The sequence below is a fragment of the Argiope bruennichi genome, chromosome X2, assembly GCF_947563725.1.
Source record: "Argiope bruennichi chromosome X2, qqArgBrue1.1, whole genome shotgun sequence".
Classification (NCBI taxonomy): Eukaryota; Metazoa; Arthropoda; class Arachnida; order Araneae; family Araneidae; genus Argiope; species Argiope bruennichi.
In genome coordinates, this window is record NC_079163.1 from 45,416,135 (window position 1) to 45,443,730 (window position 27,596).

At 28.3% G+C, this 27,596-nt stretch overlaps 2 protein-coding genes across 5 annotated transcripts; both read left to right on the top strand.

The window, feature by feature from the left end:
* The first annotated feature begins 3,566 nt into the window (after positions 1–3,566).
* LOC129960680 (protein ABHD11-like) lies at positions 3,567–15,015 on the top strand. Its single transcript, XM_056074251.1, has 7 exons — positions 3,567–3,688; positions 4,102–4,184; positions 5,553–5,709; positions 8,366–8,539; positions 10,324–10,507; positions 12,171–12,364; positions 14,471–15,015. Exons 2-5 carry the CDS (start codon positions 4,108–4,110, stop codon positions 10,453–10,455), a joined length of 540 nt encoding a protein of 179 aa, XP_055930226.1. The 5' UTR covers positions 3,567–3,688; positions 4,102–4,107; the 3' UTR covers positions 10,456–10,507; positions 12,171–12,364; positions 14,471–15,015.
* A 1,244-nt stretch (positions 15,016–16,259) lies between these two features.
* LOC129960608 (protein ABHD11-like) lies at positions 16,260–27,142 on the top strand. Of its 4 annotated transcripts, XM_056074133.1 has the most exons (8): positions 16,369–16,413; positions 19,426–19,504; positions 20,879–20,961; positions 21,736–21,892; positions 23,775–23,948; positions 24,912–25,097; positions 25,837–26,030; positions 26,879–27,142. In XM_056074133.1, exons 3-8 carry the CDS (start codon positions 20,885–20,887, stop codon positions 27,021–27,023), a joined length of 933 nt encoding a protein of 310 aa, XP_055930108.1. In that variant the 5' UTR covers positions 16,369–16,413; positions 19,426–19,504; positions 20,879–20,884; the 3' UTR covers positions 27,024–27,142. The 4 variants fall into 4 exon arrangements, with proteins under 4 accessions (XP_055930105.1, XP_055930108.1, XP_055930107.1 ...); XM_056074130.1 differs by lacking the exon at positions 19,426–19,504 and having other exon boundaries at positions 16,260–16,413; XM_056074132.1 differs by lacking the exon at positions 16,369–16,413 and having other exon boundaries at positions 19,451–19,527.
* The last annotated feature ends 454 nt before the right edge of the window (positions 27,143–27,596 follow it).

Sequence of the window (27,596 nt, forward strand, 5' to 3'; positions counted from 1 at the left end):
GGAATCAAAGTTTTAACAATTTATAAATATAAAATTTTATCTTTGGACGATTCAGTAAGAGAATTATACTCTCTGTTTGTCATTTCAACTTCAACTATAAGAATGCAAAAATATGAGATGATAGTTACTAAGAAACACTGTACAGTTTTGGAAAACAAGCAACACAACAAAGGTAGAAAAATCGATTTTGCGGTTTTAACTATTATTCAGTGCTTTATAAATTAAATAACAGCACAGATTCGTACGAAATCTTCAGGACTAAAAATGAAAATAAAATCCCTAATGCAATATCTATTTGCACATATAAAAATTTTCTATCGCTGGATCATTTTACTTTTTACAAGGGAAAAAAAAATGCTAAAGTTAATGTATCTCCATTTTGACTATGATTCAAAATTCTTAGCTGAAACATCAAAATTTTTTTTTAAATATAAAATAAAAATTGAAAGTGGTATCAGAAATTTTATCATTGATGTATGATAACATTCAAATATTTATATCTAAAACGATTAAAATTTCTTAAAATTAAATTAAATTAACAATTTTTTTAAAAAATTGTTAAACATGAAAAACTCTCAGTGTTACTTTTAAGATTTAATGTTGTCTATTCTAAGTCTTGTAAATAACATATCAGAATTTTTTTTTAATGAAAGGTGATAATCTGAAAATTCGAATTGCAAAAGGAGCAAACAAAAAAAAACCCTGCTAAAGTTGGTGTTTCCCCCCTTGTACAATAATTCAAAATTCGTTCTATATAAAATAAAAATTAAAAGTGACATCAGAAATTTCATAAACAATGTATGATGACATTCAAATCTTTATATCTAAAAGGATTAAAATTTCTTAAAATTAAATTAAATTAACAATTTCTAAAAATTATTAAACATGAAAAACTCTCAATCTTACTTTAAGAGTTGATGCTGCCTGTTCTAAGTCTTGTAAATATCATATCAGATATTCTATTGAAGGATGATAATCTAAAAATTCAAATTGCGGTCGGAGCAAAAAGAAAAAAGTTTCTTGCAAATTTGGTTTTATTAACTATTTTGCTAAATGTTAGAAAAAAAGGGACTACAGAACGTCTTAGAGTAAACAAAATATATCTCTTTGTTTGGGCGTAATTTAATTATTCAAAAATCCTAGTTATATTCACAAAAGACTCGAGGATAAATAACAAACACATCATGCTACTTTTCATAAGAATAATATTCTTCAGCATTTGTGTAAAGAAAATAATGTTCAAAAAGTGGAGATAAAAAAATTGATTCCTGGATACTCTAAACAATTAATCTCCTCTCAGTCCCTACACAAATGAATATGATTTCTTCTTCTGTACTGAAATTATTAGAGCGTAATCAATTTGAGCGGTCTGCACAGGTTATAACTTTATGCAAGTAGGGAGGAAAGTATATTTTACCAGTCTTCCCCACCGGGGGGGACGACCACCCAGATATGGGAAAGAGAAGCTTCCAGTACGGTGAATGATTTTCCTGGTGGGTTCATCAACCTACTAGAAAAGTGAGAATGGGATGGACTTTCCCCATGAACCCCCCAGAAAAGTGAGTGGACTTTCTCCCATGGGAAGGTTTATATTGTGGCCGGTGAGTCTATTGGAACCTAAAAGCCCAGAAATAAAGATTTTGAAAGGAAAAAAATAGTAATAATAAGTGTAAAGCTGAATTTTACTCCATTGGTAGACCACTACTCGAGGAGCATTTTTGCAAGAGACCCCCATAAATATCCCCTCAGAGTCACCTCTGGTTTCTATAAAAGGTTGAACATGCGACTATTACTGAACAGCTGTTATTTCTGTAATAAATAATCGGATCGAGTTTCCTTTTGTTTGCTGTTAAAAGACCCAAAAAAATACCTTCTGTCAAATTCATGTTAAACCAAAAAGTTTTATTTTTTTACTTTTTATTTTTAGTTTAACGAATGTAATGATATAAATGAGGCGGGAAAAAAAATAAGATTTTCAATTCCAGATTTATTTATTTATTTTTTGCGTTTAGTCTTTTGATACTTTCTTATATGCAGTATTGTGTATAAAGCATTTCTTATAAAAGCTTGTAGTTTTTTTTAAAATTCTATTGATAATTAATAATTTATGCGCAGTGCTAAAGGTAGCAAAAGGGGATTAAATAAGAAAGTTAGGAATGCAATGCGCCCAGTCATTACGAGCAGTGAGACTTGCTACGATTTGAATAATTGATAATAATTCATGAATAAAGTAGATGCAACATGACTACATTTACTACAGAGGCAACGTAAATGAATGGATTATGTTAGCCAATTATATGTTTTGAAACCGGTTTTACTGAGAAAATACTATATGATATAAAACGATATAGTATAATTTCTTAAGATTTCTAACGATTGTGGTTACTGAAAACGAAAAATAGTCTTTTAATGCATATTTTGCGAAAATTTCAATCTAGTCAATTCCCTTTTTTGAAAATGTCTAAACCATTTACCTCTCTTAATTATAAAAGTGAATTCGATACAAGCTTTCTTTGGTGACATTGAAAAAAATGAAGCACGATTATACTTCAGTTAAGTTAATTCAAAAGGTGAATGGTTATACAATCTGGATAAAAACTAAAATGATTCAGAGCTTTAAAATTTTCTTACGCTTTTTGCAGGTATTTTGTTTTCCTTCATAACATAGAACTGTTGAGTAGCTGATAATCGGTAGCTAAATTATCAACGTTATCCGTTCAGTTGTTATCTGTTTTGATAAGCTTATGAAAATGTATGACATAAAGCTTAAAATTCTACAACAGCAGTTTATTTTGTTGGATTAAAGTTCAAAAGCTTGAATTTCACATATATTAAAGGTTTCGATCAATATTTTTAAAATATTTTTTCATTAAAGAAATTATATTTTTATTAAAGAAATGTTACAAATGAAGTAATCTATCTTTTTGTTTAAGAAAATTTTTTCCCAAAGAATGAGTTATTGATTTATTTTTCTGTGCAAAAACTGTACAATGGCTTTTTTTTTTTTTTTTGCCTTAAAATTAAACATAAATGAAAGGAAAACAGAAAATATTATTTCCGTTCTAAAAAAAGTATGAAAGTAATTATTTGAAAAACAAAATAAGATTACTTCTTAAATATACGAAATTTATTAATTAATCCATAGCATTTCACTGGCTCTTGCGTGAATACTTTAGGCTTAGCTTAAAGCAGATACAATTCAATCTTTTACTCAAACAATACAGAAAGACCTTTACTGAGACCACAATTTCTAATTGCATCTTCTTTTAAGGGATTTAACCGGTGAATGTAATCAGTAAAGCATTACAAGCATCTAATTAGATTTTGGATAGCAAAGGAGCGTGAATGAACGCTCAATGCATCTATTAAGCGTGAATGAAATAAAATTTTACTCTATTCAACCCACAAAATAAACCCCTATTCTATATAATTTTATCTGTACTAGTTCAATTCAGAATTTAAAACAGTAGTTATCGTTTTCTACAAAAGCAACACTGAGATCAATCATGCAGATAAAGCTTTTCACCAGTATCTAAGTTTTTTTACCTTTGAAATGACAGTAAGAGATCAATTTTCCCCATCTACCGCGAAACGTAATACTTCTACTTATCTTTATCTGTATTTATGCCTCTTGAATTGATTGTCAAAGAGCGTTTAGGTGCTTTCATCAACATAGATATTTAATTTGGTAAGGAAAAAAAAATTCTGATTTTTCTGCAAAATCCTTTTTTTTTTTCAGACAAGAATTATCTCAATTAAAAATTCAATAATTTATCTTTATAGTTATGGTAGTTAAAAGAGGAATGCACAGTAAAATGAAGGAATTATGCCTTTTCAAAATAACATAAAAAATTATTTATTTGTTTTTTTTTTATTTATGATGATGCATACAAAATAGAGTTCTGAATCTGCTTAATTTGTTTAGCTAACTTATTTAATTTTAAAATGTAAAAAAAAAAAAATCGGAAAATAATATGGCTATATAGATTTAATCAGATTAATTTTAATGAAACTGCGATTATTTAATTCATCATGACATATTTAGAAAGATTTAGAATTCTCGTCTAAGTTACGAATTTTTAATCGACAATTGTTTTACAGGTGACAATGTTACTGCTATCGGATATTATTTACGTTGCCATGTTGCTGCAACTATGCTTGTCAGATCTTGTTTTTGCCTCAAAGTAAGTGTCATATTTAATTCAGTCTCAAACTACGCCTTGTTAAATATTTACTTATTGAGCAACTTTGCATCTATTGAGCAACTTAATAAATTATTATTTTTTCTCTTGTGGGTTATCAAAATCTCTACTACATTCCACTACTTCAAAATGTGTTAATGTTTTGCATGCAAAAAAAAAAACATTATTTTCAGTCACGAATAACTTTCTCGATTTACTAATCAAGCTTTATTTTAGGGTTCTGAAACGAAATTCAATTCCTTTTTCGATATCTGAAATTATAATACTTATCCAACATTTATTTATTTATTTTTTTACATTTGAGGACTATTTAAATGTTATAATTTTTTTTAATTGCTGTCATTTCTACTTTTATGTGGATATGCCTCTGTTTTGTCATAAAATTATGAAATTACTTAATTTACCCATAAATTATGAAATTTTTCTTCATTATCGATTCGTTGTGCTGCAGAAGTTAAGATTTTTTTTTCTAATAAGTAAAATAAGATTTTTTTCATAAATATTTTTTAATAATTCAGAGAGTATTTTAAATGCATATGTAGATATTTTAAAATTTGCCTTTTAGAGCTCAACATATAAGAGATAAAATCATATAACTGTTAAAAAAAAGGCATTTTAAAAAAACATTGATGTACTGTTTCTCTTTAGCGGGAAAAACAACCTTTACAAATAGTTAATAATTGTTTTCTGTTTCTAATGTAAACGTATTTTCTTTGACAAAAGTCAATCCCTAATTTATTTGTTAAGACTATTATCTAATAGACTTTGTTTACATGATTTTTTGAGAGCGAGAAAGTTGAAAGGTATTACGCGGGGTTGAAAATAATCATCATGTAATCATTTGGTTTCTTAAGATAAACCCATAATTTTTTTTTTAAAAATTAAATATTTATTTCAAAACTTATAGTGCGAACCTATTTCTCCATTCTTTTATTATTAACCACATATAAATTCACCCAATAACGGAGATGATATATAAAGCTTTCCAGTATATATCTTATTACTAATAAATGAAATGAAAGATAACTTTTAAATACTAAATAATAATAAAATCATTAAAAAAATTATCATGTAAATTAATTGCGTTCACAACATAGAAAATTACTGCGCAACCAACAACTTGATCCAATATGTTAAATAAATTCTTTAATTTAATTTGTTATTTTCAAACCCTTTTCCCTTTTCCCACTGTTAAATCTTTTAAATAAAAGACCCATTTGCAAGTTTAAAAGTAATTACTTTTTTAAACTAATGGACTGTCTCAGCATTCCGTTTTATTACAAGAAAATATAGAAGCATTAATAATGATTTCAATTTTAATTATCTCTTTTCTGCCCTTTCTATTTCTAGGCCCAAACCAGTGGATCTCAAATATTCTTGTTTAAGATTAAAACAAGAACTAGAAAAAGTTGATGATATTCCAATTATTCTAATTCATGGTTTAGCAAGTGGGAAAGAAACTTGGAATGGTGTTAAAGAGGTTTTAGCTTTAAAAACTTGGAAGGAGGTAAGCAATGCAATAATTGACAATTAATTATTCTAATTCACGGTGGGAAAGAAACTTGGAATGGTGTTAAAGAGGTTTTAGCTTTAAAAACTTGGAAGGAGGTAAACGATGCAATAATTGGCAAAACATTTTTATAGATAATTTGCAGAAGTCGTAGCATGAATAACCCCAATATATTCCTGAATTAAAAAAATGCTGAAAGGTTGTCGGAGAAACGGAAGATACTTGCGCTATCTTCCAAAAAGTAATTAAAAAAAACGTTTAAGTTTAATAAGCTTTTCCGAATAATATTCCAATTTCAAACCATTCTTCAATACAATGATGAAATGTTGTGAATGTGACACAGTGAAATATGTTTATCATTGTGTTTTGTGTTAAAAAAAGTATTTTTTTTTTTTAATACAACACATGGATATAGAAATATTGAGAAAAATTGTCAGCTTCTGCTGTCTATATTGCTTGGAAGTTTCATTTCTCTTATTATATTTTATTTATTCAAAGTTTTTAGAAATTACTATTTAGAAATTAAATTATTTTTTTATTTTCACAAGTAATGGTTTTAATTTTAGAACATTGCTATCTAAAATGTGTGCTATTTCTTTAATATTAATTCAATTTTATGTTCAGTTTGCATTCAAAAGAGGCTTGGTGAAATAAAAACAAAATGAATGAATGAAAGCAGAACTTCATTCTCAAACGCATATTAACCTTCCCTTATGACATTTTCTTTAAGAATATTCAGATTTTCTAGAATCATGAGTTCTAAGCAATGTCATTAAGTAATGCCGCATGATTTTCTATGATCTATCTTTTAAATCGTGAAAAAAAATATTACTATCATTGGAACAATTTTGTGATGGTTAAATTTGCTCCACATGATGCTGTACATTTTGTGAGTATCATAAAACATACATATATTCGATGCTTCAATACATTTTTTAAGTAATCTTGCTATTAATAGATAATCATTTAAATAAAATATGAATTTATTTTCTTTCTATCGTTATGCCAATAAAGGCAAGTAACCGTTGAAATCTATATTATTTTACAATTATGACATTTCGTCTGAAAAAAAATCTAGCATCAGGAGTTCCAAGACATAACATAAAACATATATTACAAAATTTTCTGTTAACTATCTTTGAAATCATAAAAAAATATTGCCTTTATTAGATTAAATTTTCCTTGCTAAAATTTCACGTACATTCTATGGGGACTCTTTTGTGGACAGACATATTTTTAGGAAACAGATGTATTTTTACAATTCCAATAATTTTTTTAAGTGATATAGCTTTAAATAAATATTTATATTCAAACAGGCATTTTTTTTTTTTTTTTTTTTTTTTTTTTGCTAAAAAGGAGTTCGGATCTAAAATTCCAAAAATTTTCAAAATTGTTTCATATACGCTAAAGCAATACGTCTTTACTTTTTTTTACTATAAGTAGTTAACAGACATTGAAAAAATTTAAGATTCTATTTTTATTTGAAATAAAGATGATAAATAAAATATAAATCAGTGCTAAATAAAAATTGGATAAAAAAAAAAAAAAGGGAAATGAATAATTCAACTACTCTGTTATTTCGAAGATAACTATTATTTTTAAATTTGAAATTTCAGAAGAATTTCACGAATTAAACAGAAATTTTTTTACCTCCAAATAAGACTAGAAAAAATGAAAGTAAATTAGAAAAAAAAAATGAATGAAATAAAGAAAAAAAAAAAAAACTATTAATTGAAATTTCGAAGTACTCATTTTTGCAACCTATGCAACAAGGTATTATAAAGAGTGTCCCAAAATTAACACAAGATTTGAATTTGTCACCATTCGCATAATAAAATGTTGGCAACCCTATTAAAACAACCATTTGACAGCTGATAGTTTAGGATTAGTAAAAATGGAGAGTTACACGATAGAACAATGGGTTTGTTTTCATTGTTGATCAATATTTCAAAAATAATGAAAGTTGGACTGCCACAGTTCGAAAATTTGAGAATTGGCCAACTAAATCGTATGATTTAACACCATTGGATTTCTTTTCTTGGGGTTATTTGAAGTCAAAGCTCTATGCCAACAGGCCCACAAACACGCTTTCATTGAAGGAGGAAGTTCAACACTGCATCAGCAAAATTCAGCTATATTTATGCAAAATGCTCATGGAAAATTTTAACAAAAGAATGCGTATGCGCCTGAAAGGCCATGGAGACCATTTACCCTATGTGTTATTCCATACATAATCGTATCCCGTGTACTTTATGATTCAATAAAAATATAATAATTTAAAGATAAAAACTGTGTTTTTTATTTCATTCAAATCCTGCATTAACAGTTTGTTATATTATGTAACGCTCCATTTTTACTAATCCTAAATTATCAGTTGTTAAATGTTTTTTTAATATTGTTGCCAACACTTTACTGTACGATTGATGGCAAATTCAAATCTGACGTTAATTTTGGGACACCCTTTGTAAATAATTGAGCAGCAAAATAAAATAAAATATACCTCCTTTATTGTACTCTAAAAAAATAACAAACTACAAAATAATTAGTACTTCACATTACTCCTACGATGAAATTTTTGATATTTTAATTAAACAGCATCTTTTATTGAAAGTATAATTCAGAATCTATGTGTGCTGTTTTTATTTTATTCTAGGTTTGCGTCGTAGATTTACGAAATCACGGAGAAAGTCCTTGGAGTGACGAGGTTGATATTGGTGCTATGGCGGAAGATATTATACACTTGTTGGATGAACTTGAAGTTAAGAAAGCCATTTTGATTGGACACAGCATGGGAGGAAAAACCTCAGTCCATGCCGCTCTTAATTATGTGAGCTAAATGCTTTTCTAAATTTTATAACTAATGGATATTTTAGGATTTCACAGTCTGGAAAGTTGATTTGAAATTTGATATCAACTAACAGATGTATATAAATTAATTTTAAAATGTGTTATTTTAAATTCATTTTTTAGTAAGTCTATAAGCTATGCAAAAAATAATGCTAATGGTTGCGTTACATGATATACTATTTCTTAAATTTATAAAGGTATTTTAATATTTTTTTACACCAAGCTTGCAGTTTCTTTTAATTTTGATTTGTTATTTATTTTATTACGAAAAGTTCTTGGTAGCACTGTTGTTTAATTTTAGAAGCTCCAAACAAATATAAATGTATAACTTTTTATCATTTTAAGAGTTATTATATGGGTTTATCTGGGTTTTATTAAACTATCATGAAGCTATTGTTATCTTTCATTTCATCCTGACCCTAAAGTGAGATACGAAGACGATAGGATATCAAACAATCACAACTCTGCCTCTACGTATTCCCGTACAAAAATTTCAAAATGAAATTGTTGCTTGTTTTCATTTTGATTAATTTCTGTATCGAAATTCAAGACATTTATCTGAAATTTCAACTGTTTTCTGTTTATTTTTTATCCTAATGCAATTTTTTTCTTTTTTGTAGAATTGCGTTTAATTCGATAAATAATTTCCGAATAAACACTATTGTAATTAAAAGCAATTACAATATAGAAATTCCAATTACTTATCTGAAATTTCATCAGTTTTCTGTTTAGTTTCTATCCCAATGGGATTTTTTGTAACACCGTGCTTATTTCGAGAAATAATATCCTAACATACATTGAAAGTAATTACAATATCGTGATTGAAAAATGCTTCACATTACGTGAATAATCATCTTATAACAATTGCATGTCCAGACTATTTGATGTTTTATTTATTATTTAGCACAATATATCCATTAAATGTTTATAAATGCATAGTATCCTAATCATTTATATTCTAATCATCATCCTAATCAATATCCTAATATCCTAATCATCAACAAGGTATTTTTATTACATTCTTAATGCTCTGACGAATTTATGATGTACTTTTATATCAGTAATATCGAAAAAGAATGAAATATTATTTTTAGAAAATATTGTATTATCTTTGATTAAAATAATGTTAATTTTTTCTGATAAAAAAATTCAGTTGGAATGGGTTATAGAGCTATTGGTTGCTGATTGTACGGGCAGAATTAATACTAAATCAAAAAATTTTAAATATGCACGAATAGTTGAGGGATCTTTTGTGACAGATATGAGCATCAGAATTGAATGCTGAAATTGAGATAAGCGAAGAGAGATAACTATAATTTGTTTTTACTTATTATATTTTTGAAAGAATAACATTTTAATAAGTAAAGTTACCAAAAGAAATAACAAAAGTACAAATAAAGCTCTTTTACTGACCAATTAAAAACCATCTCTTTTTTATTATACAATCTTCATTTATCCAAAAAGTGATAGTTCTCTGTCTTCGTTACTCTAACAAAAATCGAAATTATAAAATTTAAATGAATATAAGCTTTTCTTGATGGCACTGAACCAAATAAGACTTAGTTTCAAAATACTTCATACAAAATATTTAATTGATATATATTTCTTAGAGGAACTGTAAGACATTAAAATAAATTAAAGTCTTTGTTTCAATTTTTGACAAAAATGTGTTTGCAAAATTCAATTGACATGTGCTTGCAAGATTATTTATATATCAAGCATATGATGTTTAATATCATGATTACTTCAATTTATTATAAATAGCCCGACAGAGTTGACCAATTGATCGTTGAAGACATGAGACCAAACGGTTTGAGTGCTGAAAGCTTGCGTCAAGTGGTTTTATTCGCTAATGTTCTGAATAATGCGACCGATTTAACCTCAAGGAGTCTCTGAGAAAGAAGGCAAAAAAATATTTATGGAACGTTTGAATGACCGATTAAGGGTGGTAAGTCTTAAAATCGAAATTAATCTTGTTTGATTGATGGTAATGATATTTAAATTATAGCATAGATAAGATTAATAATTATAGATAATATATATAGCATTCTGTTGAATATCTAGGCATTTTTAAGTAAAGCATGAAATTTGAGAATTATTTGAATATATTAGATTCTTTGCCTCAATTGCCAGATTCTTGTAAAAAGTAATCAACGATGCATTTCATACTTTGCCAGACTTGTCATCTGGTACTGTATAAAATGCCTAGGAAATATATGAAATATTAATAGTTTCATAATTGGTCTAAAAATACGTAAACATTCCAGAATACCAGATTTCAATTTTTTCCGGCAACATATACATGTATATTATTTTAAATTTTAAATTCAACAAACAAACAAACAAAAAAAAAACATTGGTCTAAAGTTTTCAATTAATTAAATAAGTCGTTACTTTGAATGAAATTAAAATTTTTCTTCGATCGTTTCAAAGTGATTTCGCAACAATGATTTACAGGTTTTCTGTTCTACAATCGTATGATCAGATGCCAAAATTTTCTAATTTTTACAAAAAGGATCGTCGATCTGATGTTGATTTTGTACAAAACAATGCTCGAAAATGTTAAATGAAATCTACTTCAAGTATATATACAAAAAAACAAAAGTGAAAGCATAGCTATCATGATGTTACGTTTAAAGTGCAGAAATCAGTTAATATGCGGATTAGCTAGATAATCTGCACTTTAACTAAGATGATTCGTTAAAGTGCGGAAAATTGTTTCATTTTTGAAATTACCTAGGTAGTCTGCGAATTACCTAGATAATTTGCACATTACCAACTGGACATTCGCTAATCCGCACATTACCTATTAGGCACCTGTTGAAATTGTTAATCTTTGTTGTAAAATTAATTATACTAATAAAATTAATTAGGTTGTTTATCTTTGCTGGAAAAATAGCATTATTATTTTTTTTAAATTTAAAGTATCTAGTAATATAATCGAACAATCCACACATAGAATTAATAATCAATCAATTGAAAAACTTCAGTACAAAGAATCAAACGGTTTAATGTATTATTACAACTAAGGAAATGAATTTGTGAAACATATGATAAAATTATGCTTACTTATTAGTGCAGTCGAAAAATTTTTGAATTGCATAGCAACTAGTTGCAACCACCACACCTATCTGTCGTACATTTAGATTTGAAATCACATTTTTGAAACCCTGCCCAGTACTAAGGGATTGTTTTATTGCTATTTGACGTTGAGATATTTCTACAGTAGGGACATTTTTTGTCGTTAAAAATCTCTCTTTGCAAATACCGAATTCATATCCCGCATAGTTGTTTTAAATACTCGTTTTAGTACCACGTTTATAAAGCCCATCCTCTGTTTTTCTAAGAACAACAACTAAAATCCAGCCGGCATTAGTTTTTGCTCTGTCTACGTCAAGTACTTTAATTCTCACAGCGACACTTTCATCGAGAAACAAACTTTTGAACTTTAACGATATGGAAGTCACTAATGTACCCATTACCTAGTAAAAATGCGGAAAACTCTTGATTTCGCACTTTAAAGGAGTTAAGTAGTTAATCTGCACTTTAACGGTTTTCGAGCTTTAACAGTAATAATGACTTTTTAAATGCTTTCTGTATATTTATTGCAGGTGAACTCATTCGTATCATTTGACAAACCTGATACGGTTCCCATCAAATGTTCAAATCTTAAGTGCCAATGGAAAATGAATCCTGCCCTCTTTCGAAAGCTTTTAAATGATATTAAGGATGTATGGATTCCAAGCTCTGGTCGTTTCGATAAACCGACACTTTTTATTTATGGTGCGGAATCGGATTTTAAAGTGTGAGTATTTTTGAGTATTCCTAAATAATGTTTCATTAAATTAGATTACAGTGCTTTCTAAATTATACATATCGTTTCCAGTTTTGAAAATTACTCAATATATCACGATTTCTAATTCAACACCTATGTTTAATTCAATACGTTTCCTTCATTTCATTAATTATCCCTTGGTGAGAAGGGAGCTTAAGCATAGAGCTGAGATGTCATCGGCTGAGTAAGCAGGTTTCTACATCTTCGGACGGTTCTTAATGGCAATATAGGTTGAGCTAGTCACATCCGATGCCAGAATGGGCCTCCTACGGAAAGTTCAAGTACATGGACGGCTCATTATCATTTTATTACTACCCATAGCATCCATGGCATGCAGATCATTCAAGATTTTAATATTTAGGTAGCATGTGGGGTTCCTGCTCCTTTGGACGATACTAATTGGCAATATAGGTCGTGCTAGTCACGATCCGATGCCAAAATGTACCTCCTACGGAAAGTGCAAGTACATGAACTCTCATTATCACTTTTTACTACTCATAGCTTCCGTGGAATGTAGTTTATTCAGGATTTTAATTGGCGTATGGCTGCGAATGGGGTATCTTTAATGATTATTTTTATTAATTCAGTTTAAACTTATGAAGATTTTTCAAATAAGAACTTGTAGTTGATAAAACTTCTTCAAAACACAAGATAAGATTTTGATGCGTTCAAGTTATTTGTCAGCTTTATTTGAATTTTTTTATATTTTTTTACAGTTTGGTATACGAAGTATAGAAGTATTGTTATCGTCAAAATCTATGATTTTGAGATTTTGATGAGTCACCACGTTTGAGACTTCTTTGAGTCCGATAAACACATTTTTGTTGTTATGTCTGTCTATGATACTAATGATACTCAAAAATACTTTTAGCTAGAAGGCCGAAATTTAGTATATGGAATTATGGCCACATTTGTAGATTTCTTTCAAATTTTGAACGAAATTCTTTGACAGAAGGTTTGCCTGGTTGACTGTTTTAAGTACAAGTGAACTCGATACTCCAAAATGCAGAGAGCTAGATAGATAAAATTTCGTAGCCATGTTTAGCATTTAAAATGCAGATTCTTGTCAAATCCACATCTCATGATAAAGTAATTACTGACAACATAAAAACCTTGTGTTTACATCCATTTTTTAGATGCAAGATACAACAATGAAATAAAAGAAAAAAGTATGCTAGTTTTTAGTCCTTTTCAGTATAAACATTTCATTATAAACAATAAGATGAATATTCAGTTAATCTTAAAAAAAGGGAAAAATTAATGCATTTCTGAGCATTGACGTTGGAAAGGATGAGATTCTTGAATTGAAATTCAACTGATTGAATTATATCACCCTGATTCCTACTCTGAAACTTCTCACACTATGTTCCACGTATAGCCCACATATATGGTAAATATTCGGTGTAATACAAATTAAAGTACAAAATTCTTCAATTCGAAACCATTTTGAGACCAAACAGACCATTATAAAACAGAGATATTTTTTAATCCATTGTTTCAAAGTTTAATTTCGATTAGCGTCCCATTCTGAAGCTATGCAAAATTTATTTTTAGACCTCACTTATAATTCTGGGCAGCAGTCTATAAACAAATGCAATAATTTTTTTACCAATATTTCATAACATGCAAGAGTAATGTCGTTTGCCACGCCAATTTCACTTGTACCGGGCTCAGATTGAAAGCTCATATTTGATAAACCTCAACTCGTAACTCTGCTACCAAACCATGCTGTTCTGATGAGTATATCACCGGAAAAGGGGCGAACGGCTTGCGAAAAATCTGTGATAGTTTGAAAAGGGCTTGAAAGTTGCGGAAAGCTTGCATATGTACTACGCGAGCTTTCTATATTTTGTATTATAATTTCAACAACCCTCCTTATTAATTATGTAAACTTTTTATAATTTATATTGTGGTATAAACAATGCGAACCCTCCTTATTAACCATGTGAACTTTCTAAAATTTATATTATAATATAAATAATGTGAAACCAATCTCCTTATTAACTATGTGAACATAATATGTTTAATATTTAATAATACTGTTTTTACTTATAATTGAATGATTTTTATTTGCAGAGAAGAAGATGAAAGCAATATCAAGAAATTATTTCCTAATGCACAGATTATTGGAGTAAAGGGAGCCGGACATGGTGTGCATGGACATCCAGAGTTTGCAGATGAAGTCATCAAGTTCATCAAAAAAAATAAAGAATCAAATTTTTAATATTATAGTTAATAATATAAAAATATTTGTTTTTATGACTTTTCTTGAGTAAAAAAATAAATAAATATCATCTTCACTCTTTTTCATTATCTAAAATGAATCAGTACCAACTACTGAAATCTTTTAATCTTAGTAATAAATTACTTCCATATTGTTTCAGTTTGAGATATTGTATTGTAAAAATGCGTCTTATATTCAATAATGATAATTTTGTCTTTCTTATTTAAGCATTTTTAATTTATTCAGTATGCTTCATATTTATGAAGGTAGAAATGTTCATCATTTTTTCAACTACTGATTGATACCCCTGAAATTTTTTATAGTTGTGTAGGTTTTTTAAAATTTTTAGTGTTAATAAAAATTGTTTTTAATTGCCAATAAAAACAAAGGGTTACTTAATCTGTGAATAAAATATTTTCGTTGCCATGTCAGTCTGACTTTGGTTAATACTTGTGAAGACCTAATCCACAACATTTAACTATTAGAACAATGCAAAATGATTAGACTCAGAATCACTTTTTCATTTAAGTTTTCCCAATATTAAAATAAATGTCGTGGCTTAATTGTTAATTTCTAAAACATCTGATATAGACGTATACCTCCGGTTTAAAAAAAGCCTTAAATGAAATAAAAATAACAACTTATTTTTATGCTGTTTGAATCTATACATGTACAGTTGAAAAAAAGGCGAAACATAATTTTTTTTACAGCCCTACTCCATCATATTGGTCATTTTTCGCAAATTACTAGCAGAGAATTTACATTTTTAACAAAGAAAATTCCTCTCTTCTGCGACCAAAACTGAGTGAATTATGAAGCTTTGAATTTAATTATTTTTGATCAATCAAGATCACAATCATTAGGGATTAGCATCCATGAAGTAGCGAATCTACTTTGAGTCGGTCAATGAAATACTCCAAAATGTTCTAAATGACCATGATTGGAATAGGTACCCTATATATTAAGAATATTAATTAATAAGGTAAAGTCTCATTTAGGCGAAGGTGGTTAGTAAGGAGAAAGAAAGGCAAGAGTTGTTTTTATGTAAAATGTATGCATCAAACATTAATATCCTTCCTAGCATATTATATTTCAAGATAAAACAAAAATGTTACAAATAAAAAATAATCATACATGCCTATCATAAATCTAACGTTAAGCACCATTAAGAATCTGTAATGATGAAACGGTTTTTTTCAGTTTGGAGGATTTAATTGTTTCTCTATAAATTGATGTTAAATTTCCCTATCTGATCTGATGAAAAGTTACTGTATATGTATTTATGGCTTCCTCTAAATGTTAAATGCCTTCATGGTTACTTCAATAGTATTTAGTCCATCTTTATGAGTCATTTTGAAAACACTGAATTCACTCAATTTTTCTTCAAGTTTAAAAAGGAATAACGATTTTTTTTTTTCCGTTTAGTTGCTATAAATGGATCGCTGTAACGAGAAATGTAAACAAAATTGCGCGATTAAAGTACAAAAATGTGCATAAAAAAGAAGCTAACATAAGATAAACAACAATGTACGTTTCCTTGGCGATTTATCGGTTTGAAATCTCCCTAAACCCTCACTATACTATCACCCGGCTGTCACGTAACCGTGAAATCGCGCTATCAGCAAAAAGCAAAATAAAATTTTATCAGACCATCAGTATTCTGACGATAATAAAACGTATGTATACATATATTTATGATGAATGATTTTTCATTGATTCAAAAGCAATGTTGTTTAAACTGAAAGATCCTGTAAGGAAACTACTATAAAAGAAGTTTTTATTCAAAAGGGATTAGGTAAGGATCAATTAAGTTTTAATTAACTACAATCAATAAAAAGTAATTTTTCATTTAATAAAATGACTAACTTTCTTCAAATAAAGCTTATTGTCAGCTTATCTTTGACATGCTAAATATTTCTCGGAATGCTTCAAAAATGACCAAGGGTTTAATGCATTACAAATTAACCATTTTTTTTTTTTTTTTTTTTTTTTGAAAATTAGTCCAGCCTTTTTAATCTGTACGAAAGGAACATTGCTTACATTTTCAAAAAAAAATAACCGCAAGTTAAGGGTCTATTAGTGCAGATAAAACTTTGGAAGTTATTGTCGTGTAGCTCCAAAATTATGAACTGACAAGGCAACTATGATATACCCTCTAAATAAAAAAGTGATTCATGATCAATTTAAAGGTGTTTCATTGATATCAATGAAAATTTTTTAAAATAAAATACACAAAAGCATTGCTGACTGCATATTATAAGTGGCCAGCTTGTTGGGGTAAACGAGAAAGTTGCAGAGAGAACTCCGGTTTTTCTTATAGGCATAAACCGATGCAATTGCAAGTATTTTTTTATTTGTATAAAGGAAAAAATAGCATTCTTTGTTTTATTTATGAAAAATTCTAATTTCTTTTTAGTTCCTTGAAATGCTTCGTAAAAATGTAAAATAACATTCGCGAGCGATCATTGTATTTTAAGAAATTAACTAACACTACGGAAGCTGTTGTTTTAATAACTGGTCTTTGTTATATATTAATATAAATCTGTTGTTTAATAACATGTTATATATTAAAATAATTAATGTATAATTTGTATTGTATTGAGTATGAATGCACATATCTCAGAGCCCCCCTTCTATACAATTTTAATCATGATTAATCTTAGCTACAAGCAAGTTAACTTAAAAAAAGAAAGCAGAAAGTGGAAAAGACAATTTCAAAATTACAGAATGTTACTGATATAGTATAACGTATTTAGAAATCTACAGATGCAAATCCCGTTATTTCCAATCATCGTTATAACTACGTCTCTGAAGACAATGAGCAATTAAAGGTTTTGTAGGAAAATTTCTGACACAATATACGCGGTTATGTAAACAGAATAGAATGACCTCTAAGGTGACCTTTCCTAACTACACTGAATTTCTTCTTGCGGGTTACCTAAAAGTCATGCATGTAGCTGGCCAGAATGCATCATTATCAATCTGCGAAATCGGTTTGTCCACGAATGGAAATATCCATCTTGACTGCTACAGAGCATCCAAAGGAAACTTTCCTCAATACAAATGTGTATTGTAATAAAAAGTGGATATTTCGAAGAAATATTACTGTAATTGCTTGCAAGAAATCAGAAAGCGGTATTTCTCCCTAAAATGAGCAAGTGTACACTCTGTATTATTTTTTTGATAGACATTACTTTATGATTCATAATTCTTATTTCATCGATCCAAGAAGTTTTTAAATTCTTCATATCACATCATGATGAGTATATTACCAAAATGTGAAGTGTGTCAACAGATACTACAAATATATGAAATACAATTTTATAAAAATGTGTACTTTATATTTATTCTTATCCTTTTATAACTATTAAAGAAATTTTAAAAACGTCCATAATATCTTAATTTTTTCTCACATGCGTCAGATGCCAAGATTTTGGCAGACTGAGAACAAAGCGTGGATTCGAAATTGTCAGTGAGTAAGGATTGCATGTTTGGATTCCATTAAACCAATTCCATTTATGCTGGCTAAATAGCAAACTGAGAATCACGTATTTTTTGCTGTCACTGAGTAAGGAATTCTTGTTCCAATTCTAGTAAAGCCATTCCACATATGTGAGCCAAATAGCAAACCTTCACGTATTCGACAATATTGGTAAATAAAGATTTCATGCTCCAACTCCATCGAAACTATTCCTTATAAGTGGGCCAATAGAAGATTGAGGGCAGAGCCATGTATTTGATATTGTTTATGAATAGTAATTTCATGCTCCGTTTCGATTACAGCTATTTCTTGCATATGAATCAAATGCCAGACTTAATGCCAAAAGTCACTTAGTTAGTCAAAAATCACCAAACAGCAAACCTTCACGTATTCGACAATATCGGTAAATAAAGATTTCATGCTCCAACTCCATCGAAGCTATTCCTTATAAGTGGGCCAATAGAAGATTGAGGGCAGAGCCATGTATTTGATATTGTTTATGAATAGTAATTTCATGCTCCGTTTCGATTACAGCTATTCCTTGCATATGGACCAAATGCCAGACTTAATGCCAAAAGTCACTTAGTCGGCCTCGTCGGTGTGTAAGGAATTTTCGTTTCGATTCAACTAAAATTAATCCTTGTTTGTGGGCCAAATACAGGTTAACATGGTATCAGTGATGAGATGTTTCCATATTAGCTTAGTATGAAAATTCTAGAAATGGTCTACCAATTTAGGCCATTAACGTCTAAGTGACATGTTTCAAGATTTCAATGCCTGCATCCATAAAACTGTTATAGCTGCAAAGTGGGACGTTAATACAACAAAAATTAACTAAACAATCCGTATAACCCTAGCCAAGTAAAAAATGATATATTAATATTATTTTATAGTGAAATGATTTGTAATATCTATGATATAAATCACTTAGAGAGCGTTAACATAAAAATATTACATAGGAGATAAAAGTTTTGAATATTGGTTAAGAGTTTATTACAATGCATGAGAAAAAAAAAAAGTGGAGTGTGGTCATTTTTAAGAGGATTATAAAACTCCAAAATAATCTTTAAAAAAAATCCGTATCCTTCGCAGTTTAAACGAGAGCTTAGATTCCTTGAAATATTGAAAACAATATCTGTTAAGAAGTTTGCTTAAAAAGCTTTCATTCAATATTACTAATAAAGTAATTCAATTTTAAAAGATAATTGGGGATAACCCTTCTGGTTTAAAATTTCGTAGCACAATAGTAATTTTATTTCCTCTATAATTAGGAATCAATCATGCATTAATTGAAGGAAAGAAATCTGATTTTCCTTTATCTGACAGGGTTTTCCTTTATCTGACCAGTTCTGCTTATCTTTGTAAATCGCCCAATAACTTCGCTATCATCAGAAAGAGTACAGAGGTTTGTTTGCAGTGTAAACTTAGGTATATTCTTTCTTTGTCTTTGTTTCCATATAGATATCTGAAAACTGGTAAAAACTTTTTAAATTTTTCTCTTGATATAATCAGATTTCTTTAACTTACATAACAACAACAAAAAAAAAAAAAAGATAAAACTAACTATTGTATTATATAGATAATTTTTTGAATTTATTTATTAAATTTGAATGATATAACTAAAGATGTGAAGGAGCAGATAGATCTGATGACAATGTGTAATAAATCAAAAGAAATAAAATCCAATAAAAAAGATTTTAGACTTTAGATTTTCTCTTTAAATCAAAGACTAAGATTTTTCTCTTCTAAATAAAAAATTACTATAAAATATGGCCTTCTTATAATACAATTATCATATTCATTATAAACAAATAATAGAGTAACATGCGTTTTTACACAATTTTATTTAATTGACTTGCTTCATGTTTGTAAAGTTATAATCTTGTAAGAATTTTTTACACACTTTTTGATGTGCTAGAATCCTGAAATTTTTTTACACATGTGTATTCTTGATGAAATTACATTGGTTTAATATTTTCAGAACTTTATTAATAATTAATCGGTTAATTTAATAAAATTTTATTGCATATGAGTAGCACAGTCTGTTAATGAATTTGATAAACTATTGATTTCCAGATTAAGCAAAATAATTTGTTTAGATGTATATAATTTCTCTAAAATTCAGTTCCCAAAATTTATTTAGAAATCATTTTCTGAATCAAAATCATGTATATTCATGTAATCATGTATATAATCATGCTCCATTAGTATTGGAAGTTCGTTTTCTTTTCGTATTTAATAATGTGATTGTTTCTAAAACGTCTGGGAGACTTTTGTTCAAAGGCTGCCTTGAGAAAAGAAGGATGAAAAAGAGTGGTTAACCTTATTTCTTTAAATTTCCAAATTGCAGAATATTATTTTTAGAAAAGAAATACCACTTTCGATATCTCAAAATATAAAAAGCAATGCTTATCTTAAAGAAATATTACACGGTTTTTTTTTTTTGTTTTTTTTTTTTAAGTACTTCACATTTCTGACTCTCTGAAAACGTCAAACCATAATTCTTTCATTCTACTTTTGATGAAAAGAAAATTAAATACTTTTATTTTCTTGCTTTATTTAGTTACCGGTTTTTATACGCTATTCATTCCAAAGGTATAAAGACGTATTTTTGAAATGTGAAGATGCATTTATATGTATGTAATTGGTATCTAAAATGCTTATAATAAACAATTACGTGATTTTATTTTTTGAAATAATTGTACGGTTCTTTACTAGCGTGAAATCCGTATGAATTTAATTCGTTTCATTCATTTTTTCATAATTTATTTTATTATAGTTTAAAATGCTTTGGCTAGCATCAGTGGTTTGTATTTCAATATTCTGGGCACCATCCGTCTCGAGTTCTGATCTTGCTTCCAAGTAAGTTCCGCATAATAAATATTATTTTCATAAACAATGAAATTTTAGAATAATAGTTTATGTGTCATTTTTATTGTTAATCTCACATGAAATAATGCAATAAAATTTTTCATGCTGGTAAAAAATCTCACGTATACGTTCACATGCTCATTAAAAATTTGAATTCACTAAAGGCAATAAAATCTTATAATTTTTGAGCAGGAAATATTATTCGAATCAAAATCATAAAGGTTGATGTATGTGTATGCAAATGCCATTTATCATTTTTTATCAGTATTAATGTATCGATATGCTGTTCCGAAATAGTGGAGTACAATTTTTTAATTTAGTGCCCTCGTAATGTTATTTTTTAAAAATGTAATAAATATGCTAGTATCTTGTGTTTGAAGCGTTTTATAGTACGACTAGAAGAAGATCGCATTTAAGGTCCTGTTCCTAATACGTTAAAAGCATTGAAGTAACATAAAATAATAGCATAGATAACAAAATAGTATAATAACATAGATAATAGCATAACATAACAGCATAGCATGCAATAATAACATTGGAGTTAATTTTCATTTTCTGGTACTGCTTAGGTTTATCAATCTGAATTACCATTGTCTATAATTCCGTGAGAGAAGCAGGCAGCATCATTTCTTCTGAATAATCCCTTTTCTCTAGTCAAAATGCGAAATTCAAATATAGCCTCCCAAAAAAAAATTCCATCCAATCGGAAGAAATTATCTATAAAACTTTGAAATGTATATATCTCATAAATTATTTCCTTTCTAGACCGAAGCCAGTGGACCTTGCATATTCTTGTTTACGAGCATCTGAAGACACTTGTAGCAGTGATGATGTGCCTATTATTCTAATACATGGCCTATCAAGTTTTAAAGAGTCGTGGAAAGGTATTTCCGAGGTTTTAGCTCTAAAAACAGGGAAAAAAGTGAGTAGTTTCAAATGAATCGCAAAGATTGAACACATTTTATAGAACTTTAAATAAAACTAAATTATGAGATGTAATCGCATATTTATCAGTTGCAATTGCAACTGTATCTATCCATGAACATATTTAACCAGGAGACGAGCATAAAATGCAGCGTTCACACGAGACCAACAACTGCACGCGATAGAAGGTCACGCCTACCGCTGGAATATCATGTGACCCCAATTCGACAATGGTAAATGGTTGTCTAATCGGGACAGTCATTGGCTACTGTCCCATTGAGGTCACGTGGCCTTCTATTGAGCGCAATAGTTGGTCTCGTATGAACGTTGCTTAAGAATACTGTGTTTCTAATCATAGAGTATATTTAAGCCAATTCCTTGAGCCGTGGACCATGAATTTGGATACTGATTTAGATTCATGAATTTTGTCAGTTAAAGAGCAAGTATAGCATCTTCAGTTCAAATGACTTTGGAGTAGCCACAAAAGTATCAAAATGACTTAGATTCAATATATGAAGGCATTTTGCTTCCCAGAAGATATTTAGAGATCTCATATTTTTGTTCTACCTGGAGGAAAAATATGTAAACCAATTGCAACGAGCCTGACTGTAATAGTCAAACCTTTGTTAAAGTACTCATAGAGATCTAGTAATATTTGATTAATATTGGTTAAAAGCACAGATAAATGGTAAATCCTGAAAATATTTTCTCCAGGTTCATCATGTTTTATCTCAATAGATCATTGTTGGTCAAGCTAAGAATTTTTTTTATCTTATCCTTAAATTATTGAATTTTCTAGATCTACATGAAAACGAGCTTTTTGCTTAATTTCATTTCGTTTAACAAAATTATATTTTAAATTCTAAATTAGTAAAATAAGAAAGTGAAACAATTTTATAACTTTTTATTCTTTTCTTAAAGTTCTAATTTCGTACCAAATTTCTTTAATCTCAGATAGTTTCAGGTATTATATTAAGTACGGCTACAAGAAACTGACTTATATGACATTTAGAAAAAAAGAATTTAAACATTATTTTGAAAAGAAAATTTACGCACTTAATATTTGTTCAAAGAAGTTATAATATGGAATTGAAATAAAACTTAGTCTGGAATATTTTTCATAAATGTTAAATTTATGAAAATATTATATAAACATTCTTGGTATCAGTAAACTTTTATAACACATGAATTATATAAACATTCTTGGTATCAGTAAACTTTTTATAAACACATGGAGTGTTTCCTATTTGTCTAACATTTTTTTTTAATATGTATATAAAAATATATAAATTACAGCAAAAGCAATGATGATTTAAAAGGCGTAATTAAATCAGGAAACTGCATAACAGAATGCAAAGCATAAAATCCAGTAAGGAAGGAGGGGGGGGAAATGAAAAGCTGTTTTAGCAGCGAATCTGAGCAAAATAGTGTTTGATTATTACCAAAATTGTTCAAATAATTGACTAGCAGCAATACATACATCACAACGCTATCTGTGTAAATGCGTATCTTAAGAAAATACTCATGATGTCAAATGCATTTACATCAGCGCCACTAATTCGAATTACGGGGTCATCAGTTAAGTTGTCAGATTTTTCATATGCTTCCAAAAAAGAAATCGTAGTAAAAGAGATCTGAAGATCTAAAAAGACTGATGATGGATCTATCTAGAACAATTGGACTTTCGGAAACTATGAAAACTTTTTGTGTCATCTTGCTCCAAAACTCTTGGTATTGTATTACGAAAATTATCATTGACTTTTTCCATATTCTATCATCTCTTAAAGTTGTGAATTCTTTTTAAAATTGTGATGGTATATTCTACATTAAAATACTCTGCTTCTTCTTATTTATATACAGTTTATATTTTCTTTTTCTAGGTTTGCGTAGCAGATCTACGAAATCACGGAGAGAGTCCATGGAGTGATGAAGCGGATACTGCAGCTATGACTGAAGATATCAAGCATTTGTTGGATAAACTTGAGATTCCAAAGGCAGTTGTGCTTGGACACAGTTTGGGTGGTAAAGTTACAGTTCACCTAGCTCTTAATTACGTACGTATTTTTAAGCCTAACATGTGTAATTACTATAATTATCCATTTTCAGAGAGATTAATATAAGTATTTTTAAGTTGTTGAACAATAAAGAAGTCTAAAAAATAATTGCAAGAATAATAAATCTTTTAATTCATACTGTGTTTTCTTAATAAACGTGGTATTTGGAAAAATAAAAATTAGCAACCGACTAGTGATATTAAAACAAATAAGTTATAAACTAAAATGAAATCAATTCACGTGATGTTGATGACAAGATGTTAAATTCATACTATGAATTTAACATCTAAGCGCATATTACATTTTGCTGTATTATGATGCCATGTTTCTTTATTTATCTCTTGGTCTCTCAATGAATTTCAGAAATTAAATTGGCTATATTTGACGTATATTATGTGAACTGGATTTGACTTCACTTAAATCATAGTTTTTTTTTTTTTTTTTTTTTTTTTTTTTTTTTTTTTTATGATTACACAAGTAGGGATTTAGGAAAAGGAAATGAAAAGACAAAATATTTTAAGTCGTCTTTTTAATAGATTTTAATAATTTTTCTTGAAATAATTTTTTATACTGAGTTTAATATTTTGTATTGTTTAAATTATGATTGACTATATTATTAACAACTGGAGTTTAGTTTAGTAATATTAAAGTCCCGTTTTAAAGCAACCCTAAGGTTATTTTGGGACAGACCTCGTAATTTTGAACCGACCTCAGATGACGAGGACGACACCTGAGGTGGCACACTCCTCTCCAAATTTCCACATCACACCAACTAGAGGACTATAAACAACCGGAAATTATTTACAAAGTAATAATTCAAGGCAAAAAACAAAATGGTTTGAGAAAAGTGCTTTCATATGCTAACATATTGAAAGATGTCATTATTCTTATACCCTAAGGAGTTTTCATGCCGAGTTTAATATTTTGTAGTGTTTAAATAATGATTCATTATATTGTTAACAGCCGGAACGAGTTGAAAAAGCAATAGTTGAAGACATGAGGCCAAATGGTTTGAGTACAGAAGGTATAGAAGAATTGTTTTTATATTTAAATTTGTTTAAAGACATCGAAACTCTCATACCCGAAGGAGTCTCGGAAAGAGAAGCAAAAGAAATATTTCTGAAGAATTTTAATGACTATCTAGGGAAGGTAAGATCCATATGATTTTGCTTTCTGTTTTGTTATTTATCCGGAAGAATCCAAAATTTGAATAAATGTCCTTTAACAATAATTGATTTTTAAAAATCGAAGATAAAGCAGTTTATAAGTAAGCCGTGAATTCAATAAATGAAAGTAGAAAATACAGTTCTATGTAGCAGAAAATTGAGAATAATGTTTATTTTATTTAATGAAATGTTTTAATAATAATTTCAGTTGTTCCCGATCAAAGCTATGAAAAAACTGAAGAAAATGAGGTTAAGAGTAAACAAAAATTCATATCGAAACTATCAATGATTTTCAATTTTATTATGACGAAAAGAATCTAATTAGAAATAAAAGATAATATTGGAACTATAAAACTAGAATAATGGAAAATATTGAAACTATAAAATTAGAATAATAGAAGATATTGAAACTATAAAACAGATCAAATTAAAGAGGTAAAAAATAAAGTTGTAACTTAAAATGTAATTGCTAAATAATAACAAAATCAACTGCTAGGTGAATGAAACAACTAAAATGTATTGTATTTTATTTTCAGCAGAGTTAACAAAGTTAATACAAAAGCATCGTTATCTACTTCTATAACTATTATTACGATTAAAAAATAGGTGATCTTATGAAATAAATCTCTAAATGGAACTTTATATAAACTTCCCGATAAATGTCATAATTCATCTAAGCAATACATTTTATGATACATTAATATCGAAATATTCTTTTTCAGAGTAATACGTCTTTGTCTTATGATGATCCTGAAATGTTTCCTATTAAATGTATTGATGGAAAATGCCGTTGGGGTACAAATACACTACTCTTTAAAATGTTAATGAAGGATATTAACTCTTTGTGGACTGAAAGCTCTGGGCGTTTTGATGGGCCAGCGCTTTTTATATATGGTACTAAATCCAATTTTAAAATGTAAGTAAAAACATTATTTTTCGAATTTATTTTCATATAGCAAAGATTTGAAATTAAAATTCATAAATCGTAGAACGGTAAACTTAATGCACAGAGTGTCTATTCTAATCGTAGCTTAATATTTAACTTCTTTAGAGATAAGCATATACAGTTGATTGGGAGAAATATTTACATGACAAAAGAATTCTAATTTTGTTTTTTGAGTTAAAACATGAAAAGATGAAAAAAAGATCAAATTTAAAAAAATTATTATGTTTTCAGGTATTATTAATCATATTTAGTAAAATATTTTTAACATACTAAGATTGTAAACAATAATATTCAATTCTTCTACAATCAAAACAGATCAAATAACAAAGTGTTTTATTTCATTATTTCAGACCAATCAATTCCCTTCCATAATACAGAAACGATATAAGAATATTAAAAAATATAACCAATATGATTTTGGAAGTAAACTAAATATATTTTTATTAAAGTGGCATTTTGTAATTATTAATTTCATGCATTATTTATTTTGAAAATAATGCATTTCTTTCGCTATTCTACTTAACCTAATTCATTTTCAAAATCTGTTATATTAGAGAATTATTTGTTGTTAATAAAATGTATTCTTGTTTTCTGAATAGTTTTTAGACTCAGTGCTTTTAAACTTTTTAAATGTTGATGCCAATTAATATAACAACAAGATGAGTATTCATTCTATGAGGCAAATTTGAAATGCGCATTTCTCAACAAAAATCAATTTGTATTTCTTCATTCTTTGTGGGTATGCTCATGCACTCAAATAATTAATTTTAACCTTCTTGTGTATGATCCGCTAAAAGAAATTTTTATCTATATTGCAGTGGTGATGATGAAAGCAATATCAAGAAACTGTTTCCGAATGCGAAACTTGTTGGCGTAAAGGGAGCCGGTCACGTGGTGCACGAAAATCCGGAATTCATGACTGAAGTCATCAAGTTCATTAAAGAATCAAATTTTGAACATTAGAGTTCATAATACAAGATTCTTTTTTTTTTATGAATTTGTTTGAAGAAAACAAATATCTCTTTCACACACTCTTCACTTTCACTTTTCTTCACACTCTTTCACCGTCTGAAAGAATCAGTGTCAACTACTGAAATAATTTAATCTTTATAATAAATTACCTCCATACTCTTTCGGTTTGAAATATTGTATAGTAAAAAAGCATGTTATGTTCAATAATGATAGTTACACTTTCTTATTTAAGAATTTTTAACTTATTCAGCAGGCTTCATGTTAATGAAGATAGAATCTTTAATCAGTTTTTTTTTCTTCTTGACATTCCTGAAAATTTCAATAGTGGTGAGTTTTTTATTTTAATACATTATTTTTATACTTTCTGAACTTAATTATCAGTTCATCAATTGATTAATTTTTGATTCTGTACGCCACAGAATATTGAATTATAAAAAAGTTGATTACAAGATTACATAATATTGTTATAAAAATTTTTCTACAACAAAATACCGTTGATCAATCATAATAACGTAACGCATTTAATCGTTATAGTTCAGCAGCTTTCTTGCTTGCTGTCTAATC

Bases quoted from the DNA above. Each gene is read 5' to 3' on its own strand.
- LOC129960680 (XM_056074251.1), top strand. From the start codon at position 4,108: ATGTTACTGCTATCGGATATTATTTACGTTGCCATGTTGCTGCAACTA. The intron at 4,185-5,552 runs GTAAGTGTCATA...TTCTATTTCTAG, and splicing joins GATCTTGTTTTTGCCTCAAA to GCCCAAACCAGTGGATCTCA. The intron at 8,540-10,323 runs GTGAGCTAAATG...TATTATAAATAG, and splicing joins TCCATGCCGCTCTTAATTAT to CCCGACAGAGTTGACCAATT.
- LOC129960608 (XM_056074130.1), top strand. From the start codon at position 20,885: ATGCTTTGGCTAGCATCAGTGGTTTGTATTTCAATATTCTGGGCACCA. The intron at 21,893-23,774 runs GTGAGTAGTTTC...TTCTTTTTCTAG, and splicing joins CTCTAAAAACAGGGAAAAAA to GTTTGCGTAGCAGATCTACG. The intron at 23,949-24,911 runs GTACGTATTTTT...TATTGTTAACAG, and splicing joins TTCACCTAGCTCTTAATTAC to CCGGAACGAGTTGAAAAAGC.